Source organism: Ursus arctos, unplaced genomic scaffold (assembly GCF_023065955.2).
Source record: "Ursus arctos isolate Adak ecotype North America unplaced genomic scaffold, UrsArc2.0 scaffold_8, whole genome shotgun sequence".
Taxonomy (NCBI): Eukaryota; Metazoa; Chordata; class Mammalia; order Carnivora; family Ursidae; genus Ursus; species Ursus arctos.
In genome coordinates this window covers 47,898,543-47,919,012 of record NW_026623100.1, presented here as the reverse complement: position 1 = coordinate 47,919,012, position 20,470 = coordinate 47,898,543, and the positions used below count along the sequence as shown (strand labels likewise).

The 20,470-nt window shown below is 45.6% G+C and overlaps 1 protein-coding gene across 9 annotated transcripts in view; it reads left to right on the top strand.

Annotated features, from left to right (window-relative positions):
* Positions 1–20,470, top strand: part of REEP1 (receptor accessory protein 1) — a 99,552-nt gene that overhangs the window by 38,146 nt on the left and 40,936 nt on the right. For all 9 annotated transcript variants that reach the window (XM_048222802.2, XM_048222805.2, XM_057309274.1 and 6 more), the window contains exons 2-3: positions 7,302–7,374; positions 18,816–18,892. In XM_048222802.2, the coding sequence (XP_048078759.1) occupies positions 7,302–7,374; positions 18,816–18,892 (150 nt within the window). The remainder of the gene's footprint in view (positions 1–7,301; positions 7,375–18,815; positions 18,893–20,470) is intronic.

Genomic DNA, 20,470 nt, shown 5'->3' with positions numbered 1-20,470 from the left:
TTTTTTTTTTTTTTTTTGGTCTCTATACATTTTCCTTCTTCACAATAGCATGTAAATGGAATCATGCAACATGTTGACTCCTGAGTTTGGCTTCCTTCACTTAGTGTAATGCACTTGAGACTCCAACTGCTTTTGATTGCAGCAAGATTAGTGGTTCTGAGCTCAACATGGAAAATCAATAACATTCCTGTACGCCATTAGTAGCTAACAGAAAATTTAATTCAAAAATTCACAATACCACCCAAAGCCCTGAAGTACTTAGGAATAAACAAAACAAAACACGTCAAAGATCTTTATGGAAAAATTTACAACATATCATGAAAAGACATTAAAGATGACATTAAAGACATTAAAGATGAGCAGTTGGAAAAGATGACATTCATAAAGAGAAAACATGGTAACATAGAGATGGTGCTTCTTCCTGAGTAAATCTATAAGTTCAGTGCAATTCCAACCAAAATCTGAGTAAAGGGTTTCATGGAACTCAACAAGCTGTCATGAAATTCATATAGAAAACTGAGAATAGGCCAGACGATTTTAAGAATATCAGAATTTATTACAAAGCTCTGAGACTTAAGACACTGCAGTATAGGTGCATGGTTAGGTGGTAGACCAGTAGAACAGAATGGACAGATGAAATAACACCCAAACATGTTAGAAAACTTTACATGTGATGGATAGAACTGAAACTGAGGGGAAGGGATTCAGTAAATGTTCCTAGGACAATTGGGATCCATTTGGAGAAGAATAAAATTGAATCCTGGACTCACAGCATACATAAAGATAAATCCAGGTGAATTAAAACCTAATAGTGAAAAAGCAAAAGTTAAACACATTTATGGGAAAATATATGTGACCAGGATTTCCTTAACAAGATATAAAAACAAGCTATAAAAGAAAAGATTGATATACTTGTCCATGTAAAATTTAAGACTTATACAGCAGAAGGTGCCATAAACCAAGTTAAAAGAGCTTTTTTTTTAATTGGAGAAAGGTGTTTGCAGTGCACATGTCCAAGGAAGGATTTATAACCAGAATTCACAAAGAAGTCCTAAAAATCAGTAAGCAAAAGATAAGCTAACGGGGGATAGAAATATGCCAGTTAAGCAGGCCCAAATGACCAGTAGGTGTAAAAAGCTGCCCCACCTCACCGGTGATTGAGGAAATGCAAATTAAAATAGGCGTGAGATACCATTTCACATGTGTGAGACTGGCAAAAATTTTAAATCTATATCAGTTTGGCAAGAATGGGGAGCATTGGCAGTCTTCTGCACTGCCCGCACGAGTCAAAACGGGCAGAACCTCCTTGGCGAGTGGATTTGGATTGTATGGTGGACGGTGCTGAACCCCATGATTCACACTACATATCCACCCTAGAGAAAGTTTCACGTGTGCACAGGAGACATGTAGTGGAACGTTCATTACAGCCCTGTTTGAAATCGTAAAAAATTGGAAAGTACCTAAAGATGCATGAACAGGTGCACATTTATATATGGATAACAAAATTGTGATATAGTCACATGGTGAAATATCATAGAGTGGTTTAAAATGATCTAGAAAGACTCGTATCAACATGGACCAAATTTCAAAAACACAAAGTTGAATTAACATATGTCAGTGGAACACATGGAGTGTGATTCCATTTATACAGTGTTTAAGGAGGTGTAACTTTTTTTCATCTATGCATGGCTTACATAGTTAAAAACACAGTGAGAATGATAAACACCAAATTCAGGGTAGTAGTTATTTTGGGGAAGGAGGGAGTGGGACATATCAGGAAAAAATATATAGGAGACTTCAAATATATGTCGTGTCTTTAAGTTTTTTCATATTAAAAATTATAGTGTATTTATTTGAATGCCAGTAGGAGCTCAGAAGCCAAGAAGCATCCTTCTATTAGAGTGGACCCTAAGAATGGTCTTGGGGATTAATTCTCAGAGAGAGTAATAAAAATCGATTCATAAGCTTTTAGAAAAAACCTTCAGAGAACAGCAATTAGAAATTACAGTTTTTAAAATTAAGAACAGAACACACAAAATGTGATCAGTGTAAAATTTAATAGCCTTTTAATGCTCAAAGGAAACAGTATACCTTCATGACTTGGAACACCTTTCGTGCAAATTCATTTTTGTGGATATGGGACACCACGTTTAAAAATTATAAAATATAACATTCACGTACAAAAAAGTGCACAGAACACAGATGTACAGTTTAATATACATTTGTAATTACAAAACAAAACCCTGTGTGACTACTGCCCAGGTCAAGACATTCAGCATTCCAGAAGCCCCTGTGTGGTATACCATTCCCTAAATTCAATTTATTTTTATCGTAATATGAATAACTGTACAGTAAGCCCATTATTTTTCTTACCTTAAAAATTAATTTTAGAAAAAATATTCCTAACATTGATTTTTAAATTTGTCAACACAGTTTGGGGGCCCCCGGGTGGCGCAGTCAGTTGAGCATCCGACTCATGCTTTTGGCTGGGGTTGTGATCTCAGGGTCATGAGCTAGAGCCCCACGTCAGGCGCCACGCTGTGCGCGGACTCTGCTTGGGATTCTCTTTCCCTCGCCCTCTGCCCCTCCCACTCGTGCTCTAGTGCACTCTCTCTCTAAAATAAATAAGTAAATGTTAAAACAAAATTTTTTTTTCCATAGAAATGTTAGTCCAATACTAGGATGCCTGAGAAGACTGGAAAATACTGTGTTTCATGGTTTGTAGAAGTCTTGGCCAAGGTCAGCAACCGCCTGTGTTCCAGCTTGTACTCGAGCTGCCGGCCAGCGAGTGCTTCCCTGCAGGCTCTGGTGACTGTAACTGGCATCGCAGTTATGGTTTATTCATGTGAGCAATACCTCTCTTCTCTTGGCCAGAGCTCCAGCAAGTTGATAAGTAGCTTCAGAGTTGTTTTCCCTGACATTGACCAATGGGATAAGTACGTGGTCTTTGCCATTTTGGATTATCTCTTGCTATCTGAGCATCTGTTGTCTTGCCTGGGACCCTGGGCATTTTTTAAAAAACTCTTAAGAGCGGATTGTCCTTGATGATTGAGTAAAGACTCCATGGCCAAGGACTGGGAGATAGCACACCAGACCAGGGTTTTTCCACTCGGCCACTTTTGACTTTGGGGCTGGATAGTTCTTTGTTGGAGAGGGGGGTGTCCTGTGCTTGTATGCTTAGCAGCGTCCCTGGCCTCCACCCACCGCAAGCCAGTGGCCTCCCTCAGGATGGCAACCAAAACATTTCCAGACATCACCCAGGTGTCCGGGGAAATGAAGTCACCCTGGCTGGGAACCCTTGTCTGAGAAGATGAGACGCATGGTCCCTTGTAGATACGCCAGCTGTGGAAGTGATGGGGGAGGCCACCCCTGGAGGAAGGTCCCTAACTTGGAGCAAGAGAAAGAATGAAGGGCAAAGATAGGAGAAATGTGTCAGGCAGGTAAATGGAGCCAGTAAATTACGGGTTGGGGGCGCCAGGGTAGCAGTAAATGGCAGTGGCGAGAAGGGAGGATGGGTGCAGGGCTCTGAGGCTGGGGGTGCAGTGTGAGTTCTGTCCGGTAATAACTGGGAGGAGTGTGTTAGCCAGAGCCTGGTCTCCTCTCCAGAGGGAGGCACTCAGGCCTTCCACCGCCCCTCTGCTGGGGCCAGCCTTGAGCGCTTAAGCACTTTAGATCCTCTTAAGTATTTTACTGCTTTCCTCCTGCCCTTGTGGGGAGAGGTATGGGAATCTACCAAGTGGGTTAAGCTCCTTGGAGAGAGACTGCAATTCTTCGATCTTTATTCACTCAATAGACATTTAGCGGACAACCGCTTGGGCAGGGGCTGTGCCAGGCACTAGGGACCCCACTAATCAGACCAGACCTGCATGGTGGGGAGACAACTTAGCCAGCACAGGCAACCCTGGGAGGGTAATGAAGGCGGGCCCTGTGGTCACGCTGCCCAGGTCCACATCCCAGCTGTGCTCCTGGCTGTGCCATCTCTTTCGGCCTCTGTGTCCCAGTCTATAAGACGGAGTAGTGAGAATTCTTATCCCAAATGGGTATGGAGAGGCTTACGTGGGAGAACGTGTACAGCCCATACGGCAGTGCCTGGCATTAGTGAGCATTCAATAATAGTACTGGCATTATCGCTTAATCATAAAGGCTGTAGTAGAGCGCCCAGAAAATTCTGAGGGACAAGTGATCAGAGATTCACAGAAGTGGCTTTTTTGAGCTGGGTCTTAAAGGATGAGCGGGACTTTATCAGGAAAAAGTTGTGGAGTTGTGGAAAGATCAGGCACTAAGGTGCAGGCAGGAAGTCACGGATTGTGAGCAGGCGAGTCAGGCTTCAGGGGACAGCTGCTGGCTGTGAGATCCGGAGCCGCAGGCAGGGGTGGGCCGGCAGGCTGGGGAGGCAGGCGGGCGGGCCGCCGGAGAAGGGCCCTGGTCTGAAGGGACCGAAGTGCCCAGACCCTTTGACTTGCATGTGCTCCCTTCGTTATTTCCTTTCTCCAGAACAAACGTGAAGAACTCGCCATTTTAATCCCATTCCCCTTTCCCTGAGCAGTGAGTGCTAAGGGTGCTCCCTTCCCCGGAGGCGCTCTTGAGCCTGTAGAGACTGAAAAGCAAATCTGTCTTGCTGTCCCCGTGCTGTCAAAGTTGGGGTGGGGTGCCGCGCAGGGGGACGGGGCGGCCGCTTCACGTCAGGAGCCCGGCCCACGAAGCATGCCCCCTCCTGTCTGGGCGCCCTTGAGGCTTTCCAGTTCTGTGACCCCTCCGATGGTGTTGGTGTTCTGCTCTACTCGCCGAGATCACGGAGGAGCAAAGCCATCAGCCAGCCTGGGTCGTGATGCATTTCCCACCTCTCTGGCTTCGGCAGCTCACACGCTGCCTCCGGGCAGGGGCTGGAAGCCATCCTGGCAGCCGTGGCTCGTTACCGCGGCGTCTGTGCCAAAGGAGCGGCGTGTTTATTTCTCCGGAACCCGTGGCCCTGGGCCCGAGGCTTTGCTGAATCAGCCTGGTGCCGTCTGGCGTCTCTCTGGATGCTGAGACCTCAATCCCAAGGTCACAAGTGTCCCCTGGATGGCTCTGGCCTTTGCTTCATCACTCTCTGAAACTTCACAGTGACTGTGTACTTACTGAACACTTGCCAGGCCCACGGGGGTGGGTATGAATGAGAAAGATACCTTCCTTGGCTTTGGCAGACATATAGTCTTAGAGGAGAGACAGACATTGAATATACCATTGTAAGTGGTGTGGATCAGGGCTAAGAAGGGGGACTGTCCAGAGTCACGATGCTATGGAACGGCGAGAGGAACCTAGTCTTGGGTGTGGGGTGTGACAAGGTCAGGAAAGGGCTGCTAAGAAAGTAAGACTCCCTGATACCTGAGAATGCTTGGGGCTGGGGCAGGGTGGCGTGGTTGGAGGGACCTCCCTCACCAAGCTGGCTCCTGACTGAACCCAGTAGGCTTCTCCACGAGGCGTCACCCTCCGCCTGCCTAGTGCCTTTGACACTGTTGCCTTCTTTCTCTTTCTTAAATTTCTCTCCTCCCTCCCCCAGCCTTACTTTTTTCCCTTCCTTTCGGACTACTCTTTTGTCTCCTTTGCTGGCTTCTCTTGCTCGCCGTGCATAATTCTGGCCTTCCCAGAGGATGGCCTTGCTCTCCAAAGCAGTAGACAGTGGTGGTGAGAAGCCAGGCTTGGAGGAGGCCAGCCTGGCTGGGTCCTGGCCCCCCTGCTTTACTCCTTATGGTCGCACAACCTTAGACAAGTGAGTGGCTGATGGCTGCATGTGTTGGTATCCTGTCTATAACAGAGGTTCCTTTTACCAGGCCAGTCTGAGGACTGAGGTTATGCGTACAAAGCACGTGGTACAAGGCCCGTGTGAGTCAGTTACGAAACCCTTTCTCTTTCAGCATCAGAAACTGACTCAGTTCCATTCACCTTCTGTTTTTCCCTGGAAACCTGATGAGTATGGAAGGTCAAGGTGTTACCTGGCCACAGAGCTGATGGGAAAGCTGACCCATGCTTGGTCCATTGAATCTGGACGGGGAGTTCAGTGTATGACGTCTCAATAACCTGATGAGGAAGCCATGGGTTTGGGCTTCCTGAGTATGGTGACACCTTGCAAGATCCTAGAAGCTCCATCTGTGGGGCTGTTACAGGAGATGTTGGCTCCTGTAGGGCCTGGGACCAGGGTGGCTCTGTTCTTAGTCAGCTTACACCTGGGAGGTGACCTGATCTCTCAGGTGAAAGGATTAAACCCTTCCAGCTCTAACATTCGGTCAGTTCATTCACTTAAAAATACCCATTGACAGCCTTCTATTTGGTCATGCTGAGAACACCTTATTGCACAAAACAGATTCATTCTGTGCTCTGGAGATTCAGTCGGGAGATGTTGTCAATCAGAGCATCACAGAGAGTAGTAAAAGAGCATTTTGGTAGTGTGTACATTGTGTCGTAGGAGATTTGACCTAGTTGGGGAGGTCAGGGAAGTCTTCCATGAAGAAGGCGTAGAGCTGGGATCTGATGGATGAATAGGCATTAACCAGCAAAGAAGGAAAAGGGACAACTCCAGAAAGCAAAAACAGCAGAGGCAAAGGTTTTGAGAGAGGGTGGGGCAAGGTGGAGAGAGGGCTGGGAGAGCTCTGGGGCTTGGCTGAGAGTCTAACTATTTAATGACCTCATGCAGCCGTGGGCGTGGTCAATGAGAGCAGAGGCCTAGACCGCCATGCTGGGGTCGTTGTATTTCCTTCTGCTGCTTAAGAGCAGTGAGAAGCGAGTTAATGCAGGGTGGGGATATGTCTCGGGAAGATTGCATTTACAATTTGAAAAGCAGATTCTGGCTGCAGGATGCTGGGATCAAGTGTGAGGGGAGTGAAATTTGAAGGAACTTGAAGTGGAAAGGTTTTTTTTGGATAAGGGAGCCCAAGGTGTGGGTGGGCCTTACAGAGCATCAGTGGGGATTAGCAGCAGGAGAGGAGAGTTTGACCTTTAATTTCAGAGGTCATGGCTGCTCGGCTTGGCTTCCCACCCCCACTCTCACCCCTAGTTTTGGCTTCCATGACCCTGAATCACTCTTGTACGTTGCCAAATCACAGACTGAAGGAAGGTGGGTGTGCAGCTGTACAGGAGACAGAGGCTTCTAAGCGCGGCCCAGCCATGAGCAGAAACCTTCAGGACATTCATAAAGCTAGACCAAGCCACACAGCAGCATCTTCCGTAGCTTGGAGAGCTGCTTTTGACGTTGAAGTCAGACATTTCCCATCAAGTAGGATGAATGAAAATCATGTTTCTCTTGTCTCTCTCTTTTTTCCCTCCAGGCTTATATTTGGCACCCTTTACCCTGCGTATTATTCCTACAAGGCTGTGAAATCGAAGGACATTAAAGAATATGTAAGTAGCACTGATGGGTGGGGGCCCGATGGTTGTGGAGAAGCTGCGTGTGAAGTAACGGGAGAAGGAGGATGCCCTCCATGGTGCGGGCACTGGTAGCAGGGCAGAGGAGCCCTTCCTTTACTCTTCTTCTCATGAGGCTTGCCTGGTGTGGACCAGGAGTCCTCCCCACATCTAGACCCCTGTAGAACCAGAGAATGGAAGGGAGGTGTGGCAAGAGGAAACGGAATCAGGGGTCAGAGGCCACCCAGGCTGCCACACACCACGGCACAAATGACCTTGGACAAATGACTTTACCTCGCTGAGCCTCAGTTTTCCTTGTCTGGAAAACACTGTGTAGACCACTGTTACTGGGAGATAGTCCGCCGTGGGGGGCAGGAGCTCAGGTCCTCGTGACTCTGTGATGATCCCCATTCCAGTTGTGTGATCTGAGTACCCCATGATTTAAACTGTTGATTTATAAGCTTTTTGAGAACAGGGGCTGGTCATCATCTTTCATCGGATTCCCCAGCACCTAGCAGAGAGCCGACTGAGCATGTAGGAGGGGAATTCAGTGTACTTATCGGTTGGAGGATTGTTTTATTGCTGGATGGTACCGTCACAGCCCTAGATGTGCTGGGTACCTCTGGGCGGGAGAATCCTCAGATCAACCCTGATTGACAAACACCTGCACGGAGTGGCTGATGAGGAAAGGGTGCCCCATCCCATGCGGGACAGAAACCCAGGTCAAACTACAGAGGATGTGAATTTGGGCAGCAAGAGTCTGAAGTCGAGTGCTGGCTCTGACATTTGATGGATGCAAAGCTGGACAAGAAGCTTAACTTCCAAGAGCCTTGGTTTCCTAATCTGAGGGGTGATTATCAACAATCCTGGCCCCCAGTGTTGTGGGGGACAAAGTGTCTTTGCTCTCCCTCTTTAACTCAGTAGTCACTTTGAAAGTTTGGCACAGGTAAAGAAGTGAAGCGTACTTGAAAGTCGCTTTCTTTCTCAGATTTTCCAGGATGTCTTTATGATGAAAATCAGCCACCTCCGGGTCAACTGCGTCCGGAACTCACCCCCCCCCCCCACCGCCGGCCCTGTTCCCTCAGTTTCCCTGAACTGCTTGCCTGGGCTTGCACCTGCTAAGCAGGGGATCCAGATGGGGGTGGGCTCTGTGGAGACTGGGTCCCTGGTGTATTCGAGGGAATCTGAGTGTGAACTGTAAATAGCTGTTAAGTTGCAAGAGGAGAATCTCATGATTCGCAGTTGGCTTGGCGCAGGGGTAAAGCATGAGGCAGCCTCTCGCAAAGTCTCTCTCCCGACCCCTTGCAGCCGAGGGTGCAGGGAAGCTGTGCCACGTAAGGAGGCATCATCAGGGTCACCGTGGTTCACGGTCTGATCCTCCACTTTGCAGGGGCAGAAACTCAATTCTGTCACATCATCTGGGAGAGATCAGACCCTGGTAAATTGTTTTGCTCTGACCAAACTCACAGGAGCCTGGTTTATGACTAAAATGGCAATTCATTAATTTAGAGTGAAAAATCTAACTGGCAAGCAGAGCAGCTGTTTGTGTTGGCTCGTGTGCACGAGTTGTTCCCAGTAGGGAAAGCTGGAGAGTTAAGATTAGAAGGTTTCTTGGTAAAATGGAATTGAAAGAAAGGAGCTGAGTAGTATGAGAAGAGATCTGCCTGCTTTTCCTGCACTTGCTCACGTGCACACACACTCTCGCTCACTCACACATGCTGTCACACGTGCTCTCGCACACACCCTCACACACATGACCTCCAACACTTTCTCACACTCTCGTGTGCTCTCACACGTTTTCTCACTCACACACCCATAACTCTCTCACGTGCTCTCACACACTCACACTCACATATTCTCTCACACATGTTCTCCGACTCACACACCCACACGCACTTCTCACACTCACATGCTCTCTCACTCACTCTCACACACACTCATTCATACGCTCTCTCACTCTCACACACTCTACACACACCTCTCATACTCCCACACACTCTCATTCATACACACTCAAGTGTTCTCTTACTCACACTCATATACTCTCTCACACATGTTCCCCCAGTCACATATCCCACACACTTCTCATACTCACATGCTCTCTCACTCACTCTCACATAGTCTCACACTCACAGTCTCACACGATCTCTCCTACACACATGCTCCCACACACTCATGCTCTCTCACTCTCACACACTCTCATGCTCACACACACTCTTACACGCTTTCTCACACACTTTCACATGCACTCTTACACACATTCACACTCATCATTACACTGACCTCTTTCCCTCATTTTGACCAATAAATCCATTTGTCCAAGAGAAAACCTGGAATTGCCTTCAACTTCTGCCTCCCCCTCACCACCCGACCCTATACACACACCTGGTTGCTGACTGTGTCCTTTGTCTCTATCCCCCTAATGGTCCTTCAAACCAGGTGTCTCTCCTCCTGTGCTGCCACTCTCTCGTAAATGCGGTTCTTATCATATTTTCCCTGGAATGTTACAGTAGCCTACTGTATTTGTTTTTTATTGCCCCTGTAACAAATTACCATGAACTTAGTGCCTTAAATCAACACAAAGATATTATCTCCCAGTTCTAGAAGCCAGAAGTCTAATGGGTCTCACTGGGCTAAAATCAGGCAGGGCCACATTCCTTCTGGAGACTGTAGGGGAGAATCCATTTCCTGTCTTTTCTAGTTCCTAGAGGCCATCTGCGTTCCTTGGCTCCTGCCCCTTCCTCTATCTTCAGAGCCAGCGGGTAGCATCTCTGACCATTCTTCCATAGTCACATTTCACTTAGATGACAGCCTCTCGGTGACAGCCAAGTTCACATCACAGGAAGGCTCTGGGTAGGAAGGTGCTGCCGATGTCACCACCAGGGAGGCTGGCTGCCAGCTGTCTGTGCCGTTGGAACATTCCCTGCAGATTCAAAATCCTAAATCGAGCATTTGACTTTTCTAAGCCTATATAACAGGGCTTGCCTCCCACAACAATCCTCATGCTGGAAGACCCTCCCCAAATTAGGAAGGCATTGGATGTCGGTAGTAAAAACAAATAAATACAGTAAATAAAAACAAATAGAGATATACATATAGATATCTCTCCATTACAGTTACCTCTTTGGCTGCTCAACACCCACATTCCCTCCTTTGCCCATATTTTGGCTTTAAAAAAACTTTCCAGCAAAAATTCTGTATGATTTATGTACTTGGCAAATCCAATTTTTTTCAGCTGAGTCCAGCACCAATCCAGTATCTCTGGCAAAGTCCTCTCCTCCTCTGGCTCTGATCTTAATATTCAGCACTCTAAAAATTAAATTGTCAAGTGAACCATCACTGACATACCCCATATACTATATGAGGGAGATAAAGAGAATACGTAAAAATAAAACTAGTTAAAATATTTAAATCTATACATAATACAGAAAGAAAGAAAATATGGATAGAAGCTATAGTCCTTAGTCATGCAAGTAGTCATGAGTTCATAGCTGGTATTCATGTCTTTTGTTAAAAGATAATTTTTTTAAAAGGGTAAAATCATGACTCTTGTACAAAAATAAAGTTGACACATGTTGAAAGTTTTACTTACTTACTTACTTAACTAATTAATAAAGGAACCAGTAAGGTGTTAAAAAAAATTCAAAGGAGACTCCAAAGAACGTGTCTAAGAAATCAGGAATGATTAAATGAATTTGTTAATAGATATTCAGCTGATTTTGGAGGAGGGTTGGGAGATCAATTTTACCTCCATTGAATAAAATTTATTTGCACCTCCACAGACAAAATCATTTGCATGTTTTCTGTAACTTACAAAGTTGCAAAACAGCTCAAAGATACTGACAAACAAGACACCTGTAGAATGAAGACAATTCGGAAGGCTGCTCTGGATAGCACCTAGCATTCCGCAGAACATCCATTCCAAACTCTTTCACAGTTTTTCCGATTTCTTCCTTCTTCTACCATCTAATTCATGTTCCCTTTGTCTTCAGTGGGAACTTTAGTGAGTGGGGTTCCTTACCCAGGGGCGTGGCCTAAATCTTCATTTGTGGGGAATCTGAGGCCTTTGTATTCTCGCCTCTGTCAGGTTGTGGTGATGGTCCATTGACTTCGACCTCTGAACAGGGCGGTACTCGCTCACACAAGTGATCACACTCAGATCCCTCCAGAGGATCCTTAGCTTCCATCCACCCTCCTTCCTGCCACACTGGGTAGCAGCAACCCTGGTTCCCCTTGATAATCAGGATCAGCCCCTTTACTGTCTATTTCCTGGAGGCATGGTGGTCCTGAAATGGCCAGGTAAGAGTGTCGTTTCTGCTTCCACGTCATTGAATCATTTTGTATCCCTGCTGAAAGCACCCCCCCCCCAGGTACTATGAGTATTAAAAAGCAGAACTCAGAGATTTGAGGGTAAAAAGCAAAAATGTTGTGAGTCAGTTAGACCAGTGATTCTCAATCTTCAGTGTGCGTATAGAATGAACAGAGGATTTTATTAAAATGCAGATGCTGATCCATTAGGTCTGGGCTGGGTCCTGAGATTCTGCATTTCCAAGCAGCTCCTGGGTGATTCCAATGGTGCTGGTCCGTGAGCCACAATTTGAGTTGCAAGAAGCTGGCAATAGGCTCACCCATAAGAAACACTGCTCTCATTTCCTTGGCCCCTGAACCTTTAGATTCTGGCTAAGCTGCAGAAGCATGTGTTGGTTACTGGTTCGTGGAAGAAACTGCACCCTCCAGGGCAGTGCCTCAATCACACAGAAGAAGATCAGAGACTCCCCAAAGTGTCAGCCTATTGTCTTGGGTTTCTTTTCCTATAAAAGAAGGTCCTTGGTTAGAAGGAGTGTTGGGCAGCATGCATCAAAAGGAAAAGGCCATGAGGGACTATGGACTCCGGGAAACAAACTAAGGGTTTTAGAGGGGAGGGGGGTGGGGGGATGAGCTAGCCTGGTGATGGGTATCCAGGAGGGCACGTATTGCATGGAGCACTGGGTGTTATAGGCAAACAATGAATCATGGAACACCACATCAAAAACTAATGATGCACTGTATGGTGACTAACATAACATAATAAAAAGAAAGAAAGAAAGAAAGAAAGAAAGAAAGAAAGAAAGAAAGAAAGAAAGAAAGAAAGAAAAGGACACTGAGTCCATAGCTTACTCTACAGGCAGCAGGAAAAGCAAGTCTGCATGCAGAATAAGTGAATATTCCAGAAAAGACTCTGCTGCCCTTTCTGTAAGGGAAGGGGCCTGGTACGATGAGCCTGCTCCCAGAAGTCTGGCTGGGGCCGTGAGATCTGGTACCATCATGGAGATGCTTGTGCTGCTGCTGGTAACTTGGTCTCTGAGCAGTGGCTGTGGCCAGGTCAGCCTCGGTGAGAGGGATTCCACGTTGCCAAGCCCACCTGCTACCTCTGTCCCTTCCCCATGGCCACTGGTACGTGACCACGTTGACCATGCACTGTCGTCCTGAGGAAAGTGTCCAGCTGACGTCCGCAGGGCTGGTCATCTCATCTGCTTGATCACCAGAAGCCTCCTCTGCCATGGGGGGCTTTCGATGAGCGGAGCAGGAGCCGCGAGTGTCTGAATTCTGTGGGCCTCTTCACATCATTCCAAACGACTCCAATACCAGTCTCTCAGTCTCGTCCCTTCCAAGTACCTCACCATCGAGCCAGTCCTCACCTGGCGTCTTAGAACGTTCCTGGGGCTTTGATCAGGTCTGGTAAGGCATGCAGACGCAGAAATGACGGTCGTGAAGGAAGAAGTTCTTACCGTTTCCCCAGAAGTAGAAGGCACAGCATGCCGCGGAGGGCCACGTGCGGGAAACAGCAGCGTCCGTCACGAGTCAGAGGGAGCAACACTACGGTGGGGTCTGTAGGAAAGTCAAGGCTAGGCAGTGTAAGCAGGCTTAGGATTGGCTAGTTTGAATAGTCTCGGCGGGCTTTGGGGTGATCAGGGCTGGGGGACGTTGGCACAACCTGTGAGAGCCCCGTGAAAGAAGTAGTTTCAGAGTATGGGCTCCGGACTGATCCGTTTGCCTGTGAAAGGTGTGCTCCAGGGCACATCCTTTGCTATCTCAGACTCGGTTCGTCCGAGGAGGGGCAGCTCTCTCTCCAGCCAGTGAAGCCACAGAGGCCAGAGCATCGAGAATGCAGAAAATAAGAAAAATATAGTTAATATACCTGGTGACATTGTAAAGGCATTACCTCAAGACATTTCTTCCGGGCTAAGTGCACTGTTCAAAGTTCTGCCTGCAGGGGACTGTCGCTTTTGCTACTCTCTCCGGGCTACCCCTGACTGTGCAGCTGTCCGGGGTGAGCTCATACAAGCAGATGGTGCAGAGTCATCGGTAAACCAGGCTCATATGTTTTCTTTCTCAGTCGTCGGCATAGGTAATTCTCTGTGAGGCTGAAGCAGGGCTCAGACGCAAAAGAGCGTGTGAAAGACTTAAGAAATATTGGTGTGGCTGGCATAGGAGAGGATCCAAAGGGGAGGCGAGGCTAAAGAGGTGACCACACCAACCCATGGGGAAGGCCTTTTGCAGGCTGCCAGGAGCCCTGGGGGTAGAGTCTGACGAGCTGGGGCATCTCAGCCTGCCTCTGGGGTTCATGAGAAGTCTCCAGGCTCTGCCTCCCACCCTCTTGCTATGGTTTAGGGTCTCAGCTTCTCTCTATCTCCTCACTCCTGGATCCTGCCCCTGACCAGCTGAGAGGGACTTCCCCGTCATGCGGTCAGCTCTCCGCTCTGGAGTTGCTCCTGGACATTACTCTTCAAATCCGCCATAGCTTCCTCTCTCTATCCTGGATGCTGGCCTACCCAAGCTCCGCCTCATCTTATAGGAAGCATTACATAGAATCCCTCAAACTTGGCAAGTTCTATTTGAAACCTTGGAAAAATAGGTATTATATGATTTCTCTGTGGCATGTTGGGGAAAACCATTTCCTGGTAATTTATGTATGGTTTCCATCTCTGGGTCACATGTTCCGTTTACCCTGTTAGGCTCAGCAAATCCTTCTCAGACCCTTCTTTCTGCATGACAGTATTTAAAGTGAAGGAGTGCAAGGCAGAAACTTCTTTAGTTAACACTTCAAGCTTCCTCTTTACCATGGCTCCCTTATCTTTGTCCATAGTTTCACCCTCCTCTCTGAGATTTGGTCTTATCTTTTCAGTGACCTATTAGGCATTCTTCGTGGATGTCCAGAACCCTCAGGCTCCCCTCAGCCTTATGTTGCTCAACCTCTTCTCCCTAAATCACCTGTTTCTTTACCTTCTTGCTGGTGTGAGTGGCTCCATATCACACTATGCCCCAACTACAATAAGCCCCTTTCCTCCTATGCATACCCGGCCATCCATTCAGCAGGCCCTTGTGGGGAACATCTGTTGCCTTGCAAGCTGTCTAATTTTGCCTTTCTTCTCAAAAAGCCACCTAAACCAGTATTTCCCAAAGTATATTCTTTCTGAGCATTTAAAAACCATCCTGTCTTTCCCATTCACAATGTCAGTATCCTAATTGAGTCATTCGAACATATCCCTTGAATACCTACCATGTGCCAACAATTGTTTTAGGTACTAGAGATACGGTGATGTGCAAGAATAACTTGTCTCCACTCTCAGGGAGCTTACAGTCTGGCAAGAAAAGCATAGCAATAAACAGGTACTGTCAAAGCAGAGTAATAGGTGTTATTACAGGGAGCCATGTATGAGAGACTGTAAGAGGAAGAAAGGAGAAGGTGCTTACCCAAACTTTGGACACTTCCTGGAGGTAATGACATTTAGGCTGAGATCTGAGAGCTGACTTTTGGAGGCAAAAGAAGAAGCACTGTTCAGAGAACTGAAAGAGGTTCATTATAACTGGAGTGAAAAATTCAATAAAGTATTGTGGAGGAGAGCTTTTACAGAGATAATTAGGGTTTTGTTCATGCAAGGACTTGGAAGCCAATTTAAGGAATTTGGGCTGCATCTTAAAAACTGTAAGGAACTGTTGAAGACTTTAGGAGGGAGAATCATCAAATTTGGATTTAAGATCATTCTGAATGGAATATGGAGGACAGATTAGTAAGGGGTCAGAGGTTTAGAGACCAAGCTAAAGGCTGTAGTTCTATTTTATAGGAGATGTTGGTGGTCTGAAGTAAGCAAATGGCAGAGAGGATGGAGAGAGGAAGATAGGTTCAACAGGGTGGAAGTGACAGAGCTTGGTGATTGATTAGCTGCGTGAGGTGAAGAATTCAGAGCTTTCCCAGGGAGAGTATCTTGTCCAGAGTTAGAAGAGAATGTCTAGAACAAAGCCTTGTGGAGGAATTGATGAACCCGAGAAGTAGCCAGAAAGTCAAGAGGGAAACCAGAGCAGTTGTGGTGTTGGGGGAGCTTTTCAGGAAACGACAGTGTCATATCCATCTGAAAGTCAAGCAAATCAAGTAAAACAAAACAAACAAACCTGGAAAAGGGTCCATTACACTCCCTTGAAGTATATTACAAAGTGGGATCCCCAGTGAGAGCAATATTAATGCAATGAATGCAGTGCGCTGAGTAAGTGGGGGATGAGGAAGTAGACACTGCATGTATAGACGACCCACTAGACAAGTTTATAGCTAAGGATTGTGTCAAGGAAAGGGATTTTTTTATTATTGTTGTCATTGTCCTTGGCTTTTTTTTTTTTTTTTGCTTTTAAATTTTTAAAAAGATTATTTATTTATTTGAGAGAGAGAGAGAGAGAGAGAGACAGAGACAGCATGAATGGGGGGAGGGGCAGAGGGAGAGAATCTTTAAGCAGACTCTCTGCTGAGCTCGAAGCCCAGCGATCAAGGGGCTTGATCTCCCGACCCAGAGATCGTGACCTGAGCTGAAACCAAGAGTCGGAGGCTCAACTGACCGAGGCACTCAGGTTCTCCATCATTGTCCTTTGTTTTTAACTGAAGAATTAGAACGCGGTTTGAATACTAAAAAGAAAAAGGCAATGGAGTGGGAATTCAGGCTCCTGGTTGTGTGTCTGGATACCAGTGTTGGGAGTTCTTGGATCCTGGGCCCCAGCATGCCATGAAACGTCCAGTTGGAAAGACCTTTGCCCCCTGCTGAGGAGTCTGTCCTGCTGCAGGTAATCTTGGCAGCATGTGGTCTCAGACAGCAGTTACTTTTGATGGATTAAAACAAGGTGGTTCCCAGCGGACAGTCTTGTTTTTTCTGAATAAAGACCTTCAAGTAATCTGTTGAGACACATGTTTCAGAGTTACAAAGAAAATGGGCATTCACCAGAACTGCCTTTATTTTTGAAAGATATTTTTGCTGGGAGTAGAAATCTAGGTTAACATTTTTTTTCTTTCAGCACTTTAAATATGTTATTCCTTTTGTTGCGCTAGTCATCGTTTCTGTTAAAACGTCATCTGTTGTCATCCCCCTGTATATAGTATATCTTTTCCCACTCTCTCTTAAGATTTTCTTTCTTTTTCAGCAATTTTACTGTGATGTGCCTGGCTGTGGTTTTCTTGATTTATCTTCTTTGGGGTTTTCTGAGTTCCCTGGTTCTGTGGATAGCAATTGCTATTTTTGATCTGTTCTGGAAAATTTCAGTCATTATTTATTCAAATAATTTTTCTGTCCCATTCTCTTTTTTCTCTCCTCTGAAATTCCTATTTCATATACGTTAGACGGCTTGATGCTATTCCACGGGTATTGAGCCTCTCCACTTTTTTTCCAGTCTAGATTTCTGCCTTTATTGACTTTATTATCTTCAAGTCCAGAGATTTTTTCTTTTTTGCATCCAGTTTGCTCTTAATTCCATTCAGTAATTTAAAAAATTTCAAATATTGGGTTTTTTGGTTTGAAGAGATCATTTGTTCTTTTTAAAGAGTTTCCTTCTTGAGCACCTGGGTGGCTCAGTCAGTTAGACATCTGTCTTCAGCTCAGGTCATGATCTCAGAGTCCTGGGATCAAGTCCTGCATCGGACTCCCTGCTCAGCAGGGAATCTGCTTCTCCCTCTACCCTTACCCCGTGCTCATGATCTCTCTCCCTCTCTCTCTCTCAGGTAAATAAAATCTTAAAAAAAAAAAAAAGTTTCCTTCTTTCTCTTGAAATCCCCCGTCTCTTCACTCAATATGTTTACATTTTCCTGTAGATTCTTTAATATATTTATACTTTTTTTAAAAAAAGTAATATTGAGTTATAAGGGGGCAGGCTCCAAAATCCACATATAAATTCCTTTAAGTCTTTGTGTGGCCCCTAAATTGCACAGAGTCAGCCACTCTGTGGTAGGCTGAGAAAAAAAAATTGGAAAGCTGGAAAAGTTGAGCAGAAATGTAGTTTCTTCCCACTGTAGTAGAAACAGAGTTTAGAGTTCAAGTCTTGCCAAGTGGAAGAGCTTGGTAAACATTTGGGAATTTTCACTGAAACATCTAAAAGGCCATACTTAAGTAATAAAAATTACATCCCAGCACTAAGAGATCAGCTCTAAGACTAAGGACACAACTGAAATACTCCTGTCCCAATAAGTGTAAAACCTAACTGCCACAAGGTCAAGATGATCTACAGAATTTAACTACCTACTAGAACAAAACTCAACATTCTTTATAGAATGTAATATAAGCTTATAGCAAGGCTGCAGGATATAAGGTTAATATATAAAAGTCAGGGGCACCTGGCTGGCTCAGTCAGTAGAGCATCTGACTGTGACAACTTACTTCTCCAGGATTTTTCCCTCTTAATTTCTAGCTTCTTTAGCAGTCTCGAATTTCATTCTCCAGTTCTGCAGGCAAAATGAGTTCTGTCTGTCCTGTGATAAGTTGTTGGTTTGGGGAAATTAGCAAAGAGTGGTTTATAGGATGAGTTGGTGAAGGGGAAGCCAGGAGACAAAGGAAGCAGTTAGAGCACTTACGGTAGGTCCGGAGACAGGGGTCCAAGGCCTCCACTGGGGGAGAGAGGCAGTTGAAATGGAAAAGGTTGGTCATATGGGAGAGATTAAAAAAAAAAAAATCTAGTTTCTGTGAAGGGATGTGAGACTTTTCCACAGGAAACCATTCCTAAGTGACCACCATTCCATTCCAGAAAGTCTGGTCTGATTAAAGTTCATTCCAAAGTGTATCTCCGTTAAGGCCTGGAGAGTTTACTAACCTGGTGTTAGTCTTGGTAAAATGACCTAACTGAACCGTGAGTCACTCCTGGTCTGCTGGTCTCCCTGGCTCATGTGAAGGCTACAGATGGTCACCCAGGATCTGCTTTGACCTTGAGCTGAGGTTATTTGTGGAAACAGCCTGTTTGCCTGTGGCCCCAAGGTCTGGAGTGGAACTGAAAATGAGCTGTGGGAAGGATAAGGGGAAGGGGTTACAGATGCAGGATACACTGCCTGGACATGCCTTGGCATCCATGGTCCGAGCCTCTCGTTCTTGATGTTGGGCAGCCCGCCATTTATCCTTGACCTTTTCTACCAGCTTCATTGCTGTCTCTTTCAACAGGTCAAATGGATGATGTACTGGATTATATTTGCACTTTTCACCACAGCAGAGACATTCACCGACATCTTCCTTTGTTGGTAAGTACTCTAGGACTTGGGACTTTTCAAGGGAAGATGTTGCCTAGTATCAGTGGAGAGGTGGGAAAGGTCTAGAAGCAGTCTCAAACCTTACTTCAGAATGGAGAAGCAAGTGCAGGGATGTTAACTGGGATAGTTTTAATAAATTAATCTATAAAGTTGCTCTTCAAGGAAATATTTGTTCAATGACCTTATAAAAGCAGGTATTGTTCTTATAATATAATGATGTAATGATGGGCAAAATACAGTTCTTCAACTAATGTGGTTGGTAAGGAAGCACTCATATATCAAAAAAAAAAAAATAGGAAAGAAACAGTACACACAAGTTCACCTTTAATAAAACTAGCTTTCTCTCAAACACCATCCACTCTCACCATAACTACTATTCAGAATTTATATACTTTTAACATATTTATGTGTGTACATATATACACACACGTATACACATATTTTTTAAACAATGGCATTATGGTATACCTAACAGTTCTCACTTTGTTTATTAAATTTATTTTTTGAATACTTTCATGTAAGCATAAGTTGATCTACCTATTTTTTACATGGCCACATGGAATTTCATGGTATAGAGGGACCATAATTTATTTTGACAATCCCCTTTTGATGGAAATTTTTTTTTTTGCTTATCACCAGTGCCACTATTATAGCAATGGAGCAAGTAAAAATTATAAGCTAGGTCCATGTATTGATATATTGCATCTTCTAAGGTGAAAGAGGCTGTGGATAACATATAGCATCTTGTTTCTATTTAAAGGGCCTGAGTTTCTCTGTACACGTGTGGATGTATACTAAAAGTAGTTTGGAAATACCCATCCATTAACCAGAGTTATTTCTGCAACTTGGAATCATGGGGTTGGTTTTGTATTTGCTGTGTTGTATGAATTTTTTTACCATGATCAATTATCATCAGAGAGAATAATAAAAATATTTCCATTTTGGAGAAAGTCCTTACCCAAAGAGGCTCAGTATGAACTTACCCTCCAGGATGTTATAGGCCAAGGACGAGACCTGAATACCACTTCTATAAATCCTGTTTTGGATCACTGGTCTTAATGACCTTAGTGTATAGTTTTTCCCCCAAAAAAGGCTGGCTTTCATCTCTACTGGGAGAAATAGAGGTCTCAGCCATTGTGGCCTCAAGCTGTAGGGAAGAAATGTGGATTACCTAATTTAATACGTTCGTGCCACGCACCCAGATAAACAACAGACTCAGGGTGGGGCTGAGTGTCCAGGAGTCTCCAGGAGTGGAGAGGGAACTCTGCTGAGCCATCCTTTGTCTTCCCCAGGCCGCAGGGGCTGGTACTAGGGGTCAGGCCCCATATTGTGCAGAGGTGCGCTGGGGAGGCTCCTGTGCCCCATGGGGAGATGAGGAAAACAGGCCCCCAGTGAGGACTGTGTGGTCCGCTAAACGTCATGGCCGACTCCTCATGTCCTCTTCCCTCTGAACAATGTCCTGTGTGTGGTATGGGTGGCATCCTGCTGTCCTCCTGTCCCTCCTCATGAATATCATGGGGGAATAGTGTTAGTCTTATGAGCTCTTTCCAGGGGCTGGCATTTCTGTCT